At 37.9% G+C, this 13,647-nt stretch overlaps 1 protein-coding gene across 1 annotated transcript; it reads right to left on the bottom strand.

Annotated features, from left to right (window-relative positions):
- Window positions 1-6,504: 6,504 nt before the first annotated feature.
- LOC121763076 (17.5 kDa class I heat shock protein-like) lies at window positions 6,505-7,120 on the bottom strand. The gene has a single exon (XM_042159141.1). It carries the CDS (start codon window positions 7,065-7,067, stop codon window positions 6,591-6,593), a length of 477 nt encoding a protein of 158 aa, XP_042015075.1. The 5' UTR covers window positions 7,068-7,120; the 3' UTR covers window positions 6,505-6,590.
- Window positions 7,121-13,647: the final 6,527 nt, after the last annotated feature.

Consider the following 13,647-nt stretch of genomic DNA (forward strand, 5'->3'; position numbering starts at 1 on the left):
GCGGAAATTTTCGAACTACATTCCGATATGTTCGAAAAACCAAAGCGGATGACGAAATCAGCCGCGCGGCGACCTCAGGATCAATATTGCTCCTTCCATCAAACCCACGGTCACGATACCGAGGAGTGCCGAAATTTGGCTGCAGGTATTGATGTTCTTGTGAAAACAAGAACGTTAAAAAAATACCAAAGCAAGCAGCCGAAAAAGAACAAAAGGCAGAGAGGTGCGAACTGCAATCCTCAGGATCCGAAAAGGCATGAGGATCCCGAAGATGACGACGAGCCGCAATATGATGGAGTAATCCAGACTATTGATGCTCTCCCTGCCGGAAAGACTAAGTCGTCCCTAAAAGCAGAACGCAGAGGTTCCAATCAAGAGGAGCCAACACATAAAAGGCTGAAGAAAGACGAAGTGATTACATTTTCATATGCCGATCCCGTCCCAGCCATCTCTCCTCACCAAGACGCTATTGTCATTCAAGCCGGAGTGGCAAACAAACTGATCCACAGAGTATTTGTGGATACAGGAGCGTCAGTCAGCATTCTTTTTAAAGAATGTTTCGATAAAATGGAAGTGGATCCAGCTCGGCTCAGTCCGGCTCCACTTCCTCTGAAAAGTTTCGCCCAGGAGGACACCCGCCCTGAAGGTATTATCAGCCTTCCGATCACGGTGGGAAAAGCGCCTACAAGCTCCAATACGATGATCGAGTTCTTTGTGGTGAAAGCTCGGTCCCCGTACAACATCATCCTGGGGAGAGACTGGCTCAACACAGTTCGGGCCGTTTGCTCTACTTATCACCTCACCATCAAGATCCCCACTAAAGGTGGGATAGCGGTCATCCGAGGTGATCAAAAGAGAGCAAAAGAATGTCTGCAGATTGCGCTTAAAAGTGCCGAGCAATCAGTTCGGCACCATCAAGCATAGCAATCACAGCAACCGGAGTCAGAGGCAAGCGAGATGACCGAAGTCACTTCAGAGCCGAACTCAATGACCGTTCAGTTATACGAAGATGATCCATCCAGAACGGTCAAGATCGGCTTCGCAGGAACGCCTCTACTCCGAGAAAAGACCATTCAGCTCCTCAAGGAGTACAAAGATGTCTTTGCATGGTCTCCGTTGGACATGACCGGAGTGCCCCCCGAGGTAATCACTCATCGGTTAAATATTGATCCTTCAATCCGGCCAGTAAAACAGAAGCAAAGACTCTTTGCGGCAGAAAGAAGCCAAGTCATCCATGACGAAGTCCGCCAATTACTAAAAGCGGATGTACTATTCGAGGTGAAATATCCTTCTTGGGTGGCCAATCCGGTGATGATCAAGAAAAAAGAAGGAGGATGGCGGATGTGCATAGATTTTACCGATCTAAACAAGCACTGTCCTAAAGATTGCTATCCCCTTCCGAATATAGATAAAAAAGTAGAAGCTTTGATCGGCTTCGAAATTTTCTGTTTTCTTGATTTATACAAAGGATATCACCAAGTGTTGATGGATGAGAGTGACGCTCCGAAAACAGCTTTCATTACCGATTTCGGCATTTTCGCTTATAAAAAGATGCCATTCGGTTTAAAGAATGCCGGAGCCACTTATCAAAGGATGGTAGACAAGCTTTTTCGGCACCTAATCGGAAAACAGGTTGAAGTGTATGTCGACGACATAGTTGTCAAAAGCAAAAGCACTTCGGAGTACGAAGACAACCTCAAATCCACTCTCGACGTGCTCCGAAAAGCCAACCTCAAACTCAACCCCCAAAAATGTACCTTTTTGGTAGATTCGGGAAAATTTCTAGGTTGTTGGGTTTCAAAGGACGGACTCAAGGCAAATCCCTCAAAAGTTCAAGTTATTCAGAACATGGCGATGCCGAAGTCCATACACGATGTGCAAAGACTAACTGGATGTCTAGCCGCATTGAATAGATTCCTTTCCCAAGCAGCCGAAAAACAACTGCCGTTCTTCAAAGTGTTAAAAAAGGCACCAAAGTTTGAGTGGGGAGCCGAGCAGAAAAAGGCTTTTGACGAGCTCAAAAGTTATTTAGCCGAGCTTCCAATTCTCTCTGCTCCAACAGATGCCGAAGTGATTTTCTTATACTTAGCGGCATCCGATCAAACCATTAGCGCGGTGCTTGTACGAGAAGAAGGCCTAAAGCAGTTTCCCATCTACTTTACAAGCCGAGCATTAAGAGGTCCAGAAACAAGGTATCAACCTCTGGAAAAAATTGCTCTGGCGTTAGTAAATGCAGCAAGGAGACTGCGGCCATACTTCTATGCTCACAAGGTATGCGTCTTAACCGATCTGCCTCTTCGGCAAGTTTTGACCAAGCCAGAAGCATCAGGCAGAATCGCCAAATGGGCCATAGAGCTGGGAGAACACTCAATCGAGTACCTACCTCGGAAAGCCATCAAGGGACAAGCCTTGGCAGATTTTCTTGCAGAGGCCAAGTTCGATCAAGCAATCCCTGTCATTGCCGAACAGAAAAATTCTGCCAATGCCGAACTAGCACAGCCCTTGGAATCCGAAGAAGAGCCGCCGGACTGCTGGAGCGGATTCGTAGATGGAGCCTCGAATAAAACGGGAAGTGGAGCTGGTATTCTGCTTATCGCTCCCGATGGACACGAGGTAACCTATTCACTTCGGTTCTCATTCCCAACCACTAATAACGAAGCCGAATACGAAGCCCTCCTTGCCGGACTCCAGCTAGCGCAAAGTCTATGTATCAAGTCTCTCAAAACCCATTGTGATTCACAAGTCATAGTGAATCACATGTTGGGTACAAGTGAAGCCCGTGATGAGAGGATGAGGAAATATTTAGACAAAGCGCGAAGCATTAGCCGAAGTTTCTCTTATTTTCGGATAATCCGCATTCCCAGAGCAGAAAACAGCCGAGCAGATACTTTAAGTAAGTTAGCAGCATGTCCAAGCTCAAAGGTGGAGGAATTGATGCATCGAAGCATTGATGAAGCTGAGGTACATTCAGTAACCAGCTCGCCTAACTGGATGACGCCGATCTTACAGTATCTAGATCAAGGACAACTGCCCGAGGATAAGAGAGAAGCTCGGAAAATCACATGCCGAGCACTTCGGTACGAACTTCATGGAGGAGTCTTATACAGAAAGTCCTACCTTCAGCCGTTATTACGATGTATAGGGCCAGAAGAGACGGACTACATCCTCAGAGAAGTTCATGAAGGATCGTGCGGCAGCCACATCGGAGCTAGAGCTTTAGCTAAAAAAGTTCTAAGATGGGGATATTATTGGCCAACCTTGATACAAGAAGCAGTGCAGCTCGTCAAGACATGCCCGAAGTGCCAAATCCATGCAAATATCCCAAGGATGCCGCAGACCGATCTATCCACTATGCAAAGCCCTTGGCCTTTTATGCAATGGGGTATAGACATAGTAGGACCACTACCACAAGCTCCTCGGCAAATAAAATTCCTAATCGTTGCCGTGGACTACTTTACGAAGTGGGTGGAAGCTGAACCTTTAGCTACGATAACGAGCTCGAAGGCATTGGATTTCGTCTGGAAGAACATAGTGTGCCGATTTGGCATCCCCCACATCCTCATCTCGGATAACGGGACTCAGTTCACCGACAAGACGTTCAAGAATTGGTGCCAAGAGCTGAATATTCAACAGCGGTTCACTTCGGTCTCTCATCCACAAGCAAACGGACAAACGGAGGTAACAAATCGTATCCTGGTGAAAGGGTTAAAAGCTCGGTTAGAACAAGCCAAAGGACAATGGGTAGAAAATCTCCCTCAAGTCCTATGGTCCTACCGAACTACACCCACAACCTCCAACGGTGAAACTCCGTACAGTCTTGTATACGGCACTGAAGCCGTGATTCCGGTGGAGATCGGCATACCCAGTCCCCGAACTCTAAATTTCTCAGCAGAAATGAATGACGACGGACTGAGAGCCGAGCTAGATCTTGCCGAAGAAAGAAGAGAATTGGCATGCATAAAAGCAGCCAAGTACAAGGAGCAAGTAGCCCGGTATTATAACCAAAGGGTGAAGAAGCTGCAATTTCAAGTGGGAGATCTCGTCTTGAGAAACAACGAAGTAAGCCGAGCAGAAAAGCTGGGCAAGCTCGAACCCACATGGGAAGGTCCGTATCGGGTGTCAGAAGTCCTCGGCAAAGGGTCTTACAAATTGGCTCACATGTCAGGAGAACAGGTACCCCGAACATGGCACATTTCCAACCTCAAGAAGTTCCATTTGTAAGAGACAGTCCGGTCAGTCAGTCTTGAGTCCTGTTCGGTCAATGTGCTTTCTTTGGTTTGCTTGGTCTTTGTTTGTCTCTGTGCGTTTTGTCTGTGTGTTTTGTCTGTCTCTGTGCGTGTCGTCTCTTACAAATGTTACTGAGGTATCTTGTTCTTCGAAGGCTGATCCCCTTCTTAGAACATATACAAGCCAACGATTGTGAGTCAAAGCTTCTAAAGAGGATACAAGACCACAATTCAGCTTAAACAAGCACTTCGTCTGAAACGAACTGCAATAAGCCAACGATTGTGAAGTCCAAGCTTCTAAAGAGGATACAAGACCACAATTCAGCTTAAGAATCAAGCACTTCGTCTGAAACGAACTGCAACAAAAGTCCGATTCACGCGATAAAACTTGCCTGAATTAGGACAAGGGAAAGTCCGATCCACGCGATAAAACTCGCTGAATTAGGACAAGGGAAAGTCCGATCCCCAAATTAGGACAACGGAAAGTCCGATCCGAGCGATAAAACTCGCCAAATTAGGACACAAACCAAGTCCGGTCAAAGAAGAGTTCACTTCATAAGACCGAGGACAAACATCAACTTACCCCGTACCTTTATCCAGAATGCCGAAGTGATTCACTTCACTTTTCGGGGGGGGGGTAGTGATGGAGTACGTACTAAACAAGCCCATCAGCCTAAAGCCCAAGAAAGAGTATCAGTTCGGCATGACTAAAGAGTATCAGTCCGGCACGACCAAAGAGTTCGGCCCCAGCCTACAGCTTGGTAAAAGCCAACCAATCAAACTCTGCTCTCAGGTCGGCATCAAGCTCTACTCTCAGATCGGCAAAAGCTGCTCGGCAATAATTCAGCAGTTCGGTCTCAGTATTCGACCGAACTAGGAGATAGTGGACTCATGCAGGATTTCCACCTCCACTACACCCACGATCTATTTAGTGGTGTCAAGCAGTCATTAACTCATGCAGGATAGTGAACCCATGCAAGATCGCCACGATCTCCACGACATCCACTACCTAGTAAATGGTGCTGCATGCCACGATCTTGGTTCAATGTATAAATAGAACCTAGATCAGATAGATAAAGTAAGGTTCTGTTAAGCTCTCTAGAGATAAAAAGATCAAATAGCAAGTCTGTATTGTAAGCTGTAGAAAACAGATCAAGCAATACAACTCTGCCCTCTTTTCTTCCCGTGGACGTAGATTTACCTCAGTAAATCGAACCACGTAAATCTCTGTGTCGTAGTCTTTATTCTCTACCAGCATTTACTACCATCAGAAATTCGCGGATTCATCACTAAACAGCAACTCTTTTGTAGTGTATACTGTCGAAGTTCATGCTTTATTTTTTAAGTTCGTTGGAGATAACCGAATTCAACTATCATTAGTGATTTAAGTCACCAATAAATCTCTAATTAATTTAATGTTTGTACTCATACATAGTAATGTACTCCTATAAGGGTACAATATTTTGTAATTGCAAAATTGAAATAGATTGTATAATACATGATCAAAATTCAAATCTTTTGCAAACGACGTTCATAATAAAATTAAGGGTTTCCAAATCAATCAAACATACAAAATTAATGAGCTTTATTTTGATGATGATCTCACTGTGACGCAAAGTTTCGATTGGCAATTTAATCTTTTTAATTCTAATTAACAAAATTAATCCACGAAACACTAATTGACGCAGTACTACGAACTAATCAAGAAAATTAAACTTAAAAAAGAAATATTTCAAATGAAAGTACATCCAAGTCTAGTGTTCACCCTCCTCCTCCGTCGCCGAGCGCTAATATGTACATGCCTAGCCAGCCGGCGAAAAGGACCACCACGTCCTTGTCCCTAGAAGAAGCTCAGTGCATGTCGTGCGTGTACGTCGTGCTTCCGGTGTTGCGATGGCCGGCGGCAGCATGTTTCTGTGATCATTCGACATTTTGGGTCAATTATGAAAACTTTTATGTTTTGTAATTGTAGAGGTAAAAAAATGCCATTAAAAATTAGATAAAAATAGTTATATTGCAAAGGTAAAGCACTATGATTGTAATAGTAAGATACCAAATATAGTTGGTTTACCATTAAATCTTAATTCGTTTTATTCATTATCGATCAGGAAGCTTTTTCGTTGTTGAAAATTGTAAATTTATAGTACAAATAAAGTAATAGTATTAGTAAGTTTAATGATTGTGAAGTGTAATAGAATTAATTCACTACTAATAAAAATGATTTTGCTTAGGCTTGATAATAGTGAATTAGGTTAACAGGACCCTTATGCTCATGATCTAAAAAATTATAGATCTATTAGTAATTAATAATGATATATTTCCATTATGCAAGGTACAATCATATAACACCAGACCTAAACAATCTCAACCTTTAATTTCAAACTCCTTGACAACAAGAGATTTCTTAGCATCCCTCTTAGGAACCGTAACGGTGAGAATCGCATTATCAAAAAGCGATTTCACGCTATCGCCTTTCGAATTCTCCGGTAGGGTGAAAACCCTAGAGAATTTGCCTTTACTACGCTCAACGTGGTGCCAATTCTCGTGCCTATCTTCTCTCTCCACTTTCTTCTTTCCACTAATTTTCAAGAATTTGCCCTCTTTCACCTTCACCTTCACTTCCTCTTTCTTGAGCCCAGGAAGCTCAGCCCTGAGCACGTGAGCTTCCGGGGTCTCACTCCACTCCACTCTCACTCCACTGTTGCCATGAAGTCGCGGGCGTTGTGCTAAGATGGCTTCGTGGCGGTGGTGGAAATCTTTGAAGGAATCCCACATATCCATGGGGGATGGATGGTGGAGATGGCTTCTAGAGTTGCTCTTGAAAATGGGCAAATTAGACATTGTTGTTACTTTGTAGTGTAATGAAAGATGTTTTGCTAGTTTAACAAGGGTTGGTAGATAGCATTAGTTTTATAGAGGGAGAAAGAGAGGGGAATCGGCTTTAGTGAAGATGGGGAATTTAGGATGAAGATAGTTACATGGAATTTATGCTCAATTTTGGACAAGCGTCGATGTAGATTGATGATTCTCAATTGGTGCATGTCTAGGTGGAAGATAAATAGATAATGGCATAGTGTGCTTAACAGATGCCTTAAGCACGCGCCGTCAAATGATTATTTATTTTCTAATTGTATTTTTTTAATTATGTATTTTTATAATGTAAGTTGTTTTCAAATAGGTGAGTGATTAAATACTAACTTTTTATTACTGTAAATTAGTTAGCACCCCTATATATATATATGGGGTGTGCGTCCTTCTAAAAATATGTTTTAAATCTGCCACTAGGCAATTTAGGGAAAAGGAGAAGTTGGATGCAATTTTAAGGAGTACTAGGCAAGGCGGATTTGCGGCGATGGAAAGCAAAACCACGGGGCGGTAACCGCGCAGGACGGGACGGGGGCAGTGGTTTTATTGAGTGGCCTATGCTCGTTTCGACTTTCCAACGGGCCCTTTGATTGAAATGGGCTTTTGTAAAATTTTCATCCACAATCATTTGTTTACTTTGAAATATTGTTAAGAGTTCGAAAATAATGCTTTTCAAAACACTTCTACTTTTTCATCTCTTAATTTTTATTTTTTTAGTGATTTATTTTCCAAGCTCTAGATGACTAGTTTCTTGGCTCACTACTCTTTGCAATAAATAAGATAGAGACACTTATTTTGATAGTTCTTGTTGGGGTCAAGCATTGATTCGAGTCTGCATCAAACAAAAATTTACGAAGAAATTTATACTCCATATTCTTGAAAACCAATTTTCTAATGAAATTGGTGAATTTGAAATAATACTATCATAGTGAAGATAATGTCACTCACGTGTAATTACAATTGGTTGTTTAGGTATGTAGGATTATAAATTCATTAGAATCCATGATTAGGTATATGGGAAAAGGATTAAAATCTACTTTAACCTTCCTTACAATTTTTAACCTTAACTACATTAACTAGTATTTCTAGAAGTCTTTGTTTCTCTTGTTTATTAGAATAATTAAACAATGCGTAGAGACAAATATTAAAAATACTAATAAAAATATAAAATATCATTCCCCCATCTTGTTATTCTCAACTCAAATTTTGTGGGCACGTGTATTAAAGAGAGTTGAAAAGTGTTGTAAAATTGTAGTAGTATTAAATATATCTGACCAATAAATATGTTAAAAAAAATTTATTTATGTATGCAGTATGCCGACTTAAAATGAGAAAATAGATTATACTCGTTACGACCTAAAATGGGAAAGTAGACTATAAATATTGGGAACGAAGATGTTTTAAATAGATGATTCAATAATATCATTACACACACACACATATATATATATATAGGGTAGTGATCAAGGTATAACTAATCTTAAGTGTATAACTAGAGAACAAATCTCAGCCACACATCTTAATGGAATAAATATTATTTATTTTAATAATATAAAATAGCCCAAGGGTATTTTTGGAAATTACATTATAAAATTTAAATCTGCAATCAAATGACGCAGTTTTCATTATCTCCTTCCAAATCTGCGATCCTTTCTTTCTCCTTCAAAATTGATAATCGAATCACATGCGTCGTCTGCAATTTGAAATCGTCCGATCATGGAGCTGAAACGTCTTCGATCAGAATGTTGAAATTGAAAACAAATTGGACGAAAATCATGGAACTAAATAATTTGGAACTAAAATTGTTGAAACTGAATACAAATTTGATGCAATTGGGATCAAAATTGTCTACAACTAAAGACGGAATCGATGAAACTATGGAATAACACCAACATTACCAGATTTGGATTCAAAAAGTGAGAACCAATTATCGACAATTGAGATTCTCGTGAATAAGTTGGCGAAAATTAATGGTGGAATTCTCCAATATAAGCTGCAGATTTGGGTGAAAATGGGTTGAATATCATTGGAAAATCATCCATACATCACTATTAGCAGAGAGAGTAGATGAGAAAAGTGAAGTGAATTGGAGAGTGGTGCTGTGAAGAAGGTGATGTGTGTGGGATTACGCTTTACTAGATTTATAACGTAATTTGTGGTAATTTATTTTCATTTTTTTATTTTATATAATTACTTGGTGGATTTGGAAGTGAAAAGTCAAAATCACTTACTACTATCCTAGATTTACAACTTTCCCGGTCTGCTAACACTTGATAATTACGTTATTTGGATAAACTAATTTCAAAATTACTCCAACCAAAGCTTAGTGTTTTACTTCACTGTTGTTGTTGATAATTACAAAACACATCACTCTTAGCATGATTTTACTTCACTCTTGTTATGATTTTACTTCACTCTTGTTTATAAAACACCACTCTTAGCATGATTTTACTTCACTCTTGTTTACAAAACACATCACTCTTAGCATGATTTTACTTCACTCTTGTTTACAAAACACATCACTCTTAGCATGATTTTACTTCATTCTTGTTAATAAAACACATCACTATTAGCATGATTTTACTTCACTAATTAAGAATTAATCATATTATATTACTCCCTCTCATGAATAAAGTAATTTATCATTTTCAAGATACATTCTTTAAATGGCTAAAGCAAAAGATTGCCAAAGAACCCCACATATTCTTCGATATACTCAAGACAAATTGCATTAGTCTATTAAGTAAATTAACCATCACTTTTTAAGTAAAGGGTCTGCATTATTCTCATATTCCAAATAATTTTGTGAGTGCTAAATACTAAATATATATTTAAGTTTCAAATCTTGATTCGCTTATACGATTTGTTTACATGTTTCATATATATCTAATATAGAACCTGTTATAAGAGTTATGTAATGTAGTACTCCCTCCGTTCCATTGTAGTGGGGGCATTTCTTTTCAGCACGGAGATTAAGAAAGTAGAGAGATGAAGAGAGAATAAAGTAAGAGAGAGTAAAGTAAGTGAGAAGAAATGTGTTAACTTTTACTAAAAAGGGAAATGACTCCACTACTATGGAACGTACCAAAATGGCAAAATGACTCCACTACTATGGAACGGAGGGAGTACTAAATTAGCATACAAGAAAAAATAAATCGTCACCTCCGACGTGTGTTGTGATGTGTTGTGAACAAGAGTGATGTGTTTTGTGAACAAGAGTGAAGTAAAATCATGCTAGGAGTGATGTGTTTTGTAAACAAGAGTGAAGTAAAATCATAACAAGAGTGATGTGTTTTGTAAACAAGAGTGAAGTAAAATCATAATAAGAGTGATGTGTTTTGTAAACAAGAGTGAAGTAAAATCTGAATAAGAGTGATGTGTTTTGTAAACAAGAGTGATGTAAAATCATGCTAAGAGTGATGTGTTTTGTAAACAAGAGTGAAGTAAAATCTGAATAAGAGTGATGTGTTGTGAACAAGAGTGAAGTAAAATCTGAATAAGAGTGATGTGTTTTGTGAACAAGAGTGAAGTAAAATCATGCTAAGAGTGATGTGTTTTGTAAACAAGAGTGAAGTAAAATCATACTAAGAGTGATGTGTTTTGTAAACAAGAGTGAAGTAAAATCATAACAAGAGTGAAGTAAAATCATGCTAAGAGTGATGTGTTTTGTAATTATCAACAACAACAGTGAAGTAAAACACTAAGCTTTGGTTGGAGTAATTTTGAAATTAGTTTATCCAAATAACGTAATTATCAAGTGTTAGCAGACCGGGAAAGTTGTAAATCTAGGATAGTAGTAAGTGATTTTGACTTTTCACTTCTAAATCCACCAAGTAATTATATAAAATAAAAAAATGAAAATAAATTACCACAAATTACGTTATAAATCTAGTAAAGCGTAATCCCACACACATCACCTTCTTCACAGCACCACTCTCCAATTCACTTCACTTTTCTCATCTACTCTCTCTGCTAATAGTGATGTATGGATGATTTTCCAATGATATTCAACCCATTTTCACCCAAATCTGCAGCTTATATTGGAGAATTCCACCATTAATTTTCGCCAACTTATTCACGAGAATCTCAATTGTCGATAATTGGTTCTCACTTTTTGAATCCAAATCTGGTAATGTTGGTGTTATTCCATAGTTTCATCGATTCCGTCTTTAGTTGTAGACAATTCATTAAAACTCAATTCTTTGCTCACATATCTTTTCTAACACTTATTTAAGACTTGTATTTCAGTATTCCACGATTTATCGAATTATCAGAATTTATTTTGTTATTTATTTTGAATTATTCGCCGAAAACCCTAATTTCGACGATTTACAGCACCGAAAATTCACTTTTCCGTCTAAGGTGGGTTTTGGGGCATTACAGAAGTATATTGAGCATATAGTGATGTATATTGTTCATAAAGTGAAGTATGTTCCGCATGCCTTATAGTGTACTGTTTTTTCATTTTAGTGAAGTATATTGAGCATAGAGTGATGTATATTGTGCATATAGTGAATTATATTTTGCATGTCTTATAGTGTACTGTTTTTTTTATTATTTCGGTGAAGTATATTGAACATATAATGATTTATATTGAGCATACAGTGAAGTATATTCTCCATGTCTTATAGTGTACTGTTTTTTCATTTCAGTGAAGTATATTGAGCATAGAGTGATGTATATTGTGCATGTAGTGAAGTATATTGTGCACATAGTGATGTATATTGTGCATATAGTGAAGTCTATTGTGCATATAGTGCAGTATGTTCTGCATGCCTTATACTGTACTGTTTTTTCCATTTTAGTGAAGTATATTGAGCATATAGTGATGTATATTGTGTATATAGTGAAGTATATTCTGCATGTCTTATAGTGTACTGTTTTTTTATTTCAGTGAAGTACATTGAGCATATAGTGATGTATATTGTTCATAAAGTGAAGTATATTCTGCATGCCTCTTTTAGTGTACTTTTTTTAATTTCAGCGAAGTATATTGAGCATAAAGTGATGTATACGCTTTGCGTCTAGTGAAGTATATTGAGCATATAGTGATCTTTCTCCGCGTCAAGCTCTTTGAAACATTGTCAACAGAAATATACTGCACAAGATCACACCAAATGAATTTTCAAACCTCACATTTCAATAAGAAAAAAAACAATCAGAAACTTATAAGAGGTTAATTTTACAAGCTGGATTAGAAGAAAACGCAATCGCAACGATCGTGAGGCAGTGAAGAATGGAGGACACAACGCCGGAAATTAACGGAGGAAAGCACGGTGATGAGCCCTAACTATGCGACGACGAGGAATGGAGGAAATGACGGTTGGAATGGAGGAAACATGACGAAGAATGGAGGTCACGGTGTCAGAACCCTATGTATTCGACGGAGAGAGAATGAGGTTTAGATAAGAGACAGACGGAAGTGGAATGTTCAAATTAGGGAAAGAGAAGACCCACATCATTTTAATTCAGCAAAATGACCAATATACCCCCGAGTGAACTAAATTATTCATATAGTGAATCAAAACCTGAATATAATGCTAGAATTCTAAAAGTAATCTTAGCCTTTAATTTATTGATCTTGTGGCTGAAATTTGTTCTCTAGTTATACATACTTAAGGGGTACCTGCCCAATATCACTACTCTACTACTATCTATGAACTAAAACGATAGATCTTTCATAAGTCTTGAATTTCATAGAAAAATTAAAGGATCTTATGTAAAAATTAAATAAACTAATTATAATATTAATAGGTATTTGGTATTTTATCTATTAGTAAAATAATGGATGCACTCATTCGATTTATATACTCCAACTACGTATAAATTTGAAGAGAACAATTTATAACAAACTATGTCCACATTATGTCCATAATACTAAAATAAAAAATACTACTAGTACTAGTATAAAATAATAGGGCGATGAATTGATTGCGAAACGACACTGAACAATTTCATATTCTTTAAAATATTGATGTCACTTACTATTTATCTTATTTTGTACACTTACTATCATCTTATTCTAATAGACTGCAATTAGAGAAAATAAACAAACATTATGAAAGCTTTTCATGGGCACTGATGACATTAATTAATACCAAAATTGACATTTCATAGTTGATCATGCCAAGAAAATAAATTAAAGAAGACTCTAGTTCTTTATGTATAATGCCTATTTTGACATTTCATAGTTGATCACGCTAAGCAAACGGAAAAATTAATGCTAATACTTTAGCAGATTAGTATAACTTCACAATTCCTCATATATAAATATTCTAGAAATAGATATTCAACAGATAATATTCTGAGAAAGATGCTTCTTTATTAATTTGAGAAATAAATAATTTCAGGCGAAGAATTCGAGACGAAACTTCAAGATCGGTATATAGCTTGATCTCATTGCAAGCAAATCTCATTTATTGGTAGAAATTTTCGATATTTATTAGAAATATTAGTACTACTATTTTCACCAAATATATATGCTAATTTATAGAGAATAAGTACAAATCCTACATGAGAATATATATATAGATATATGGTTTTAAATTTGAATTTT

The sequence above is a fragment of the Salvia splendens genome, chromosome 2 (assembly GCF_004379255.2).
Source record: "Salvia splendens isolate huo1 chromosome 2, SspV2, whole genome shotgun sequence".
Lineage (NCBI taxonomy): Eukaryota > Viridiplantae > Streptophyta > Magnoliopsida > Lamiales > Lamiaceae > Salvia > Salvia splendens.

Bases quoted from the DNA above. Each gene is read 5' to 3' on its own strand.
- LOC121763076 (XM_042159141.1), bottom strand. From the start codon at position 7,067: ATGTCTAATTTGCCCATTTTCAAGAGCAACTCTAGAAGCCATCTCCAC.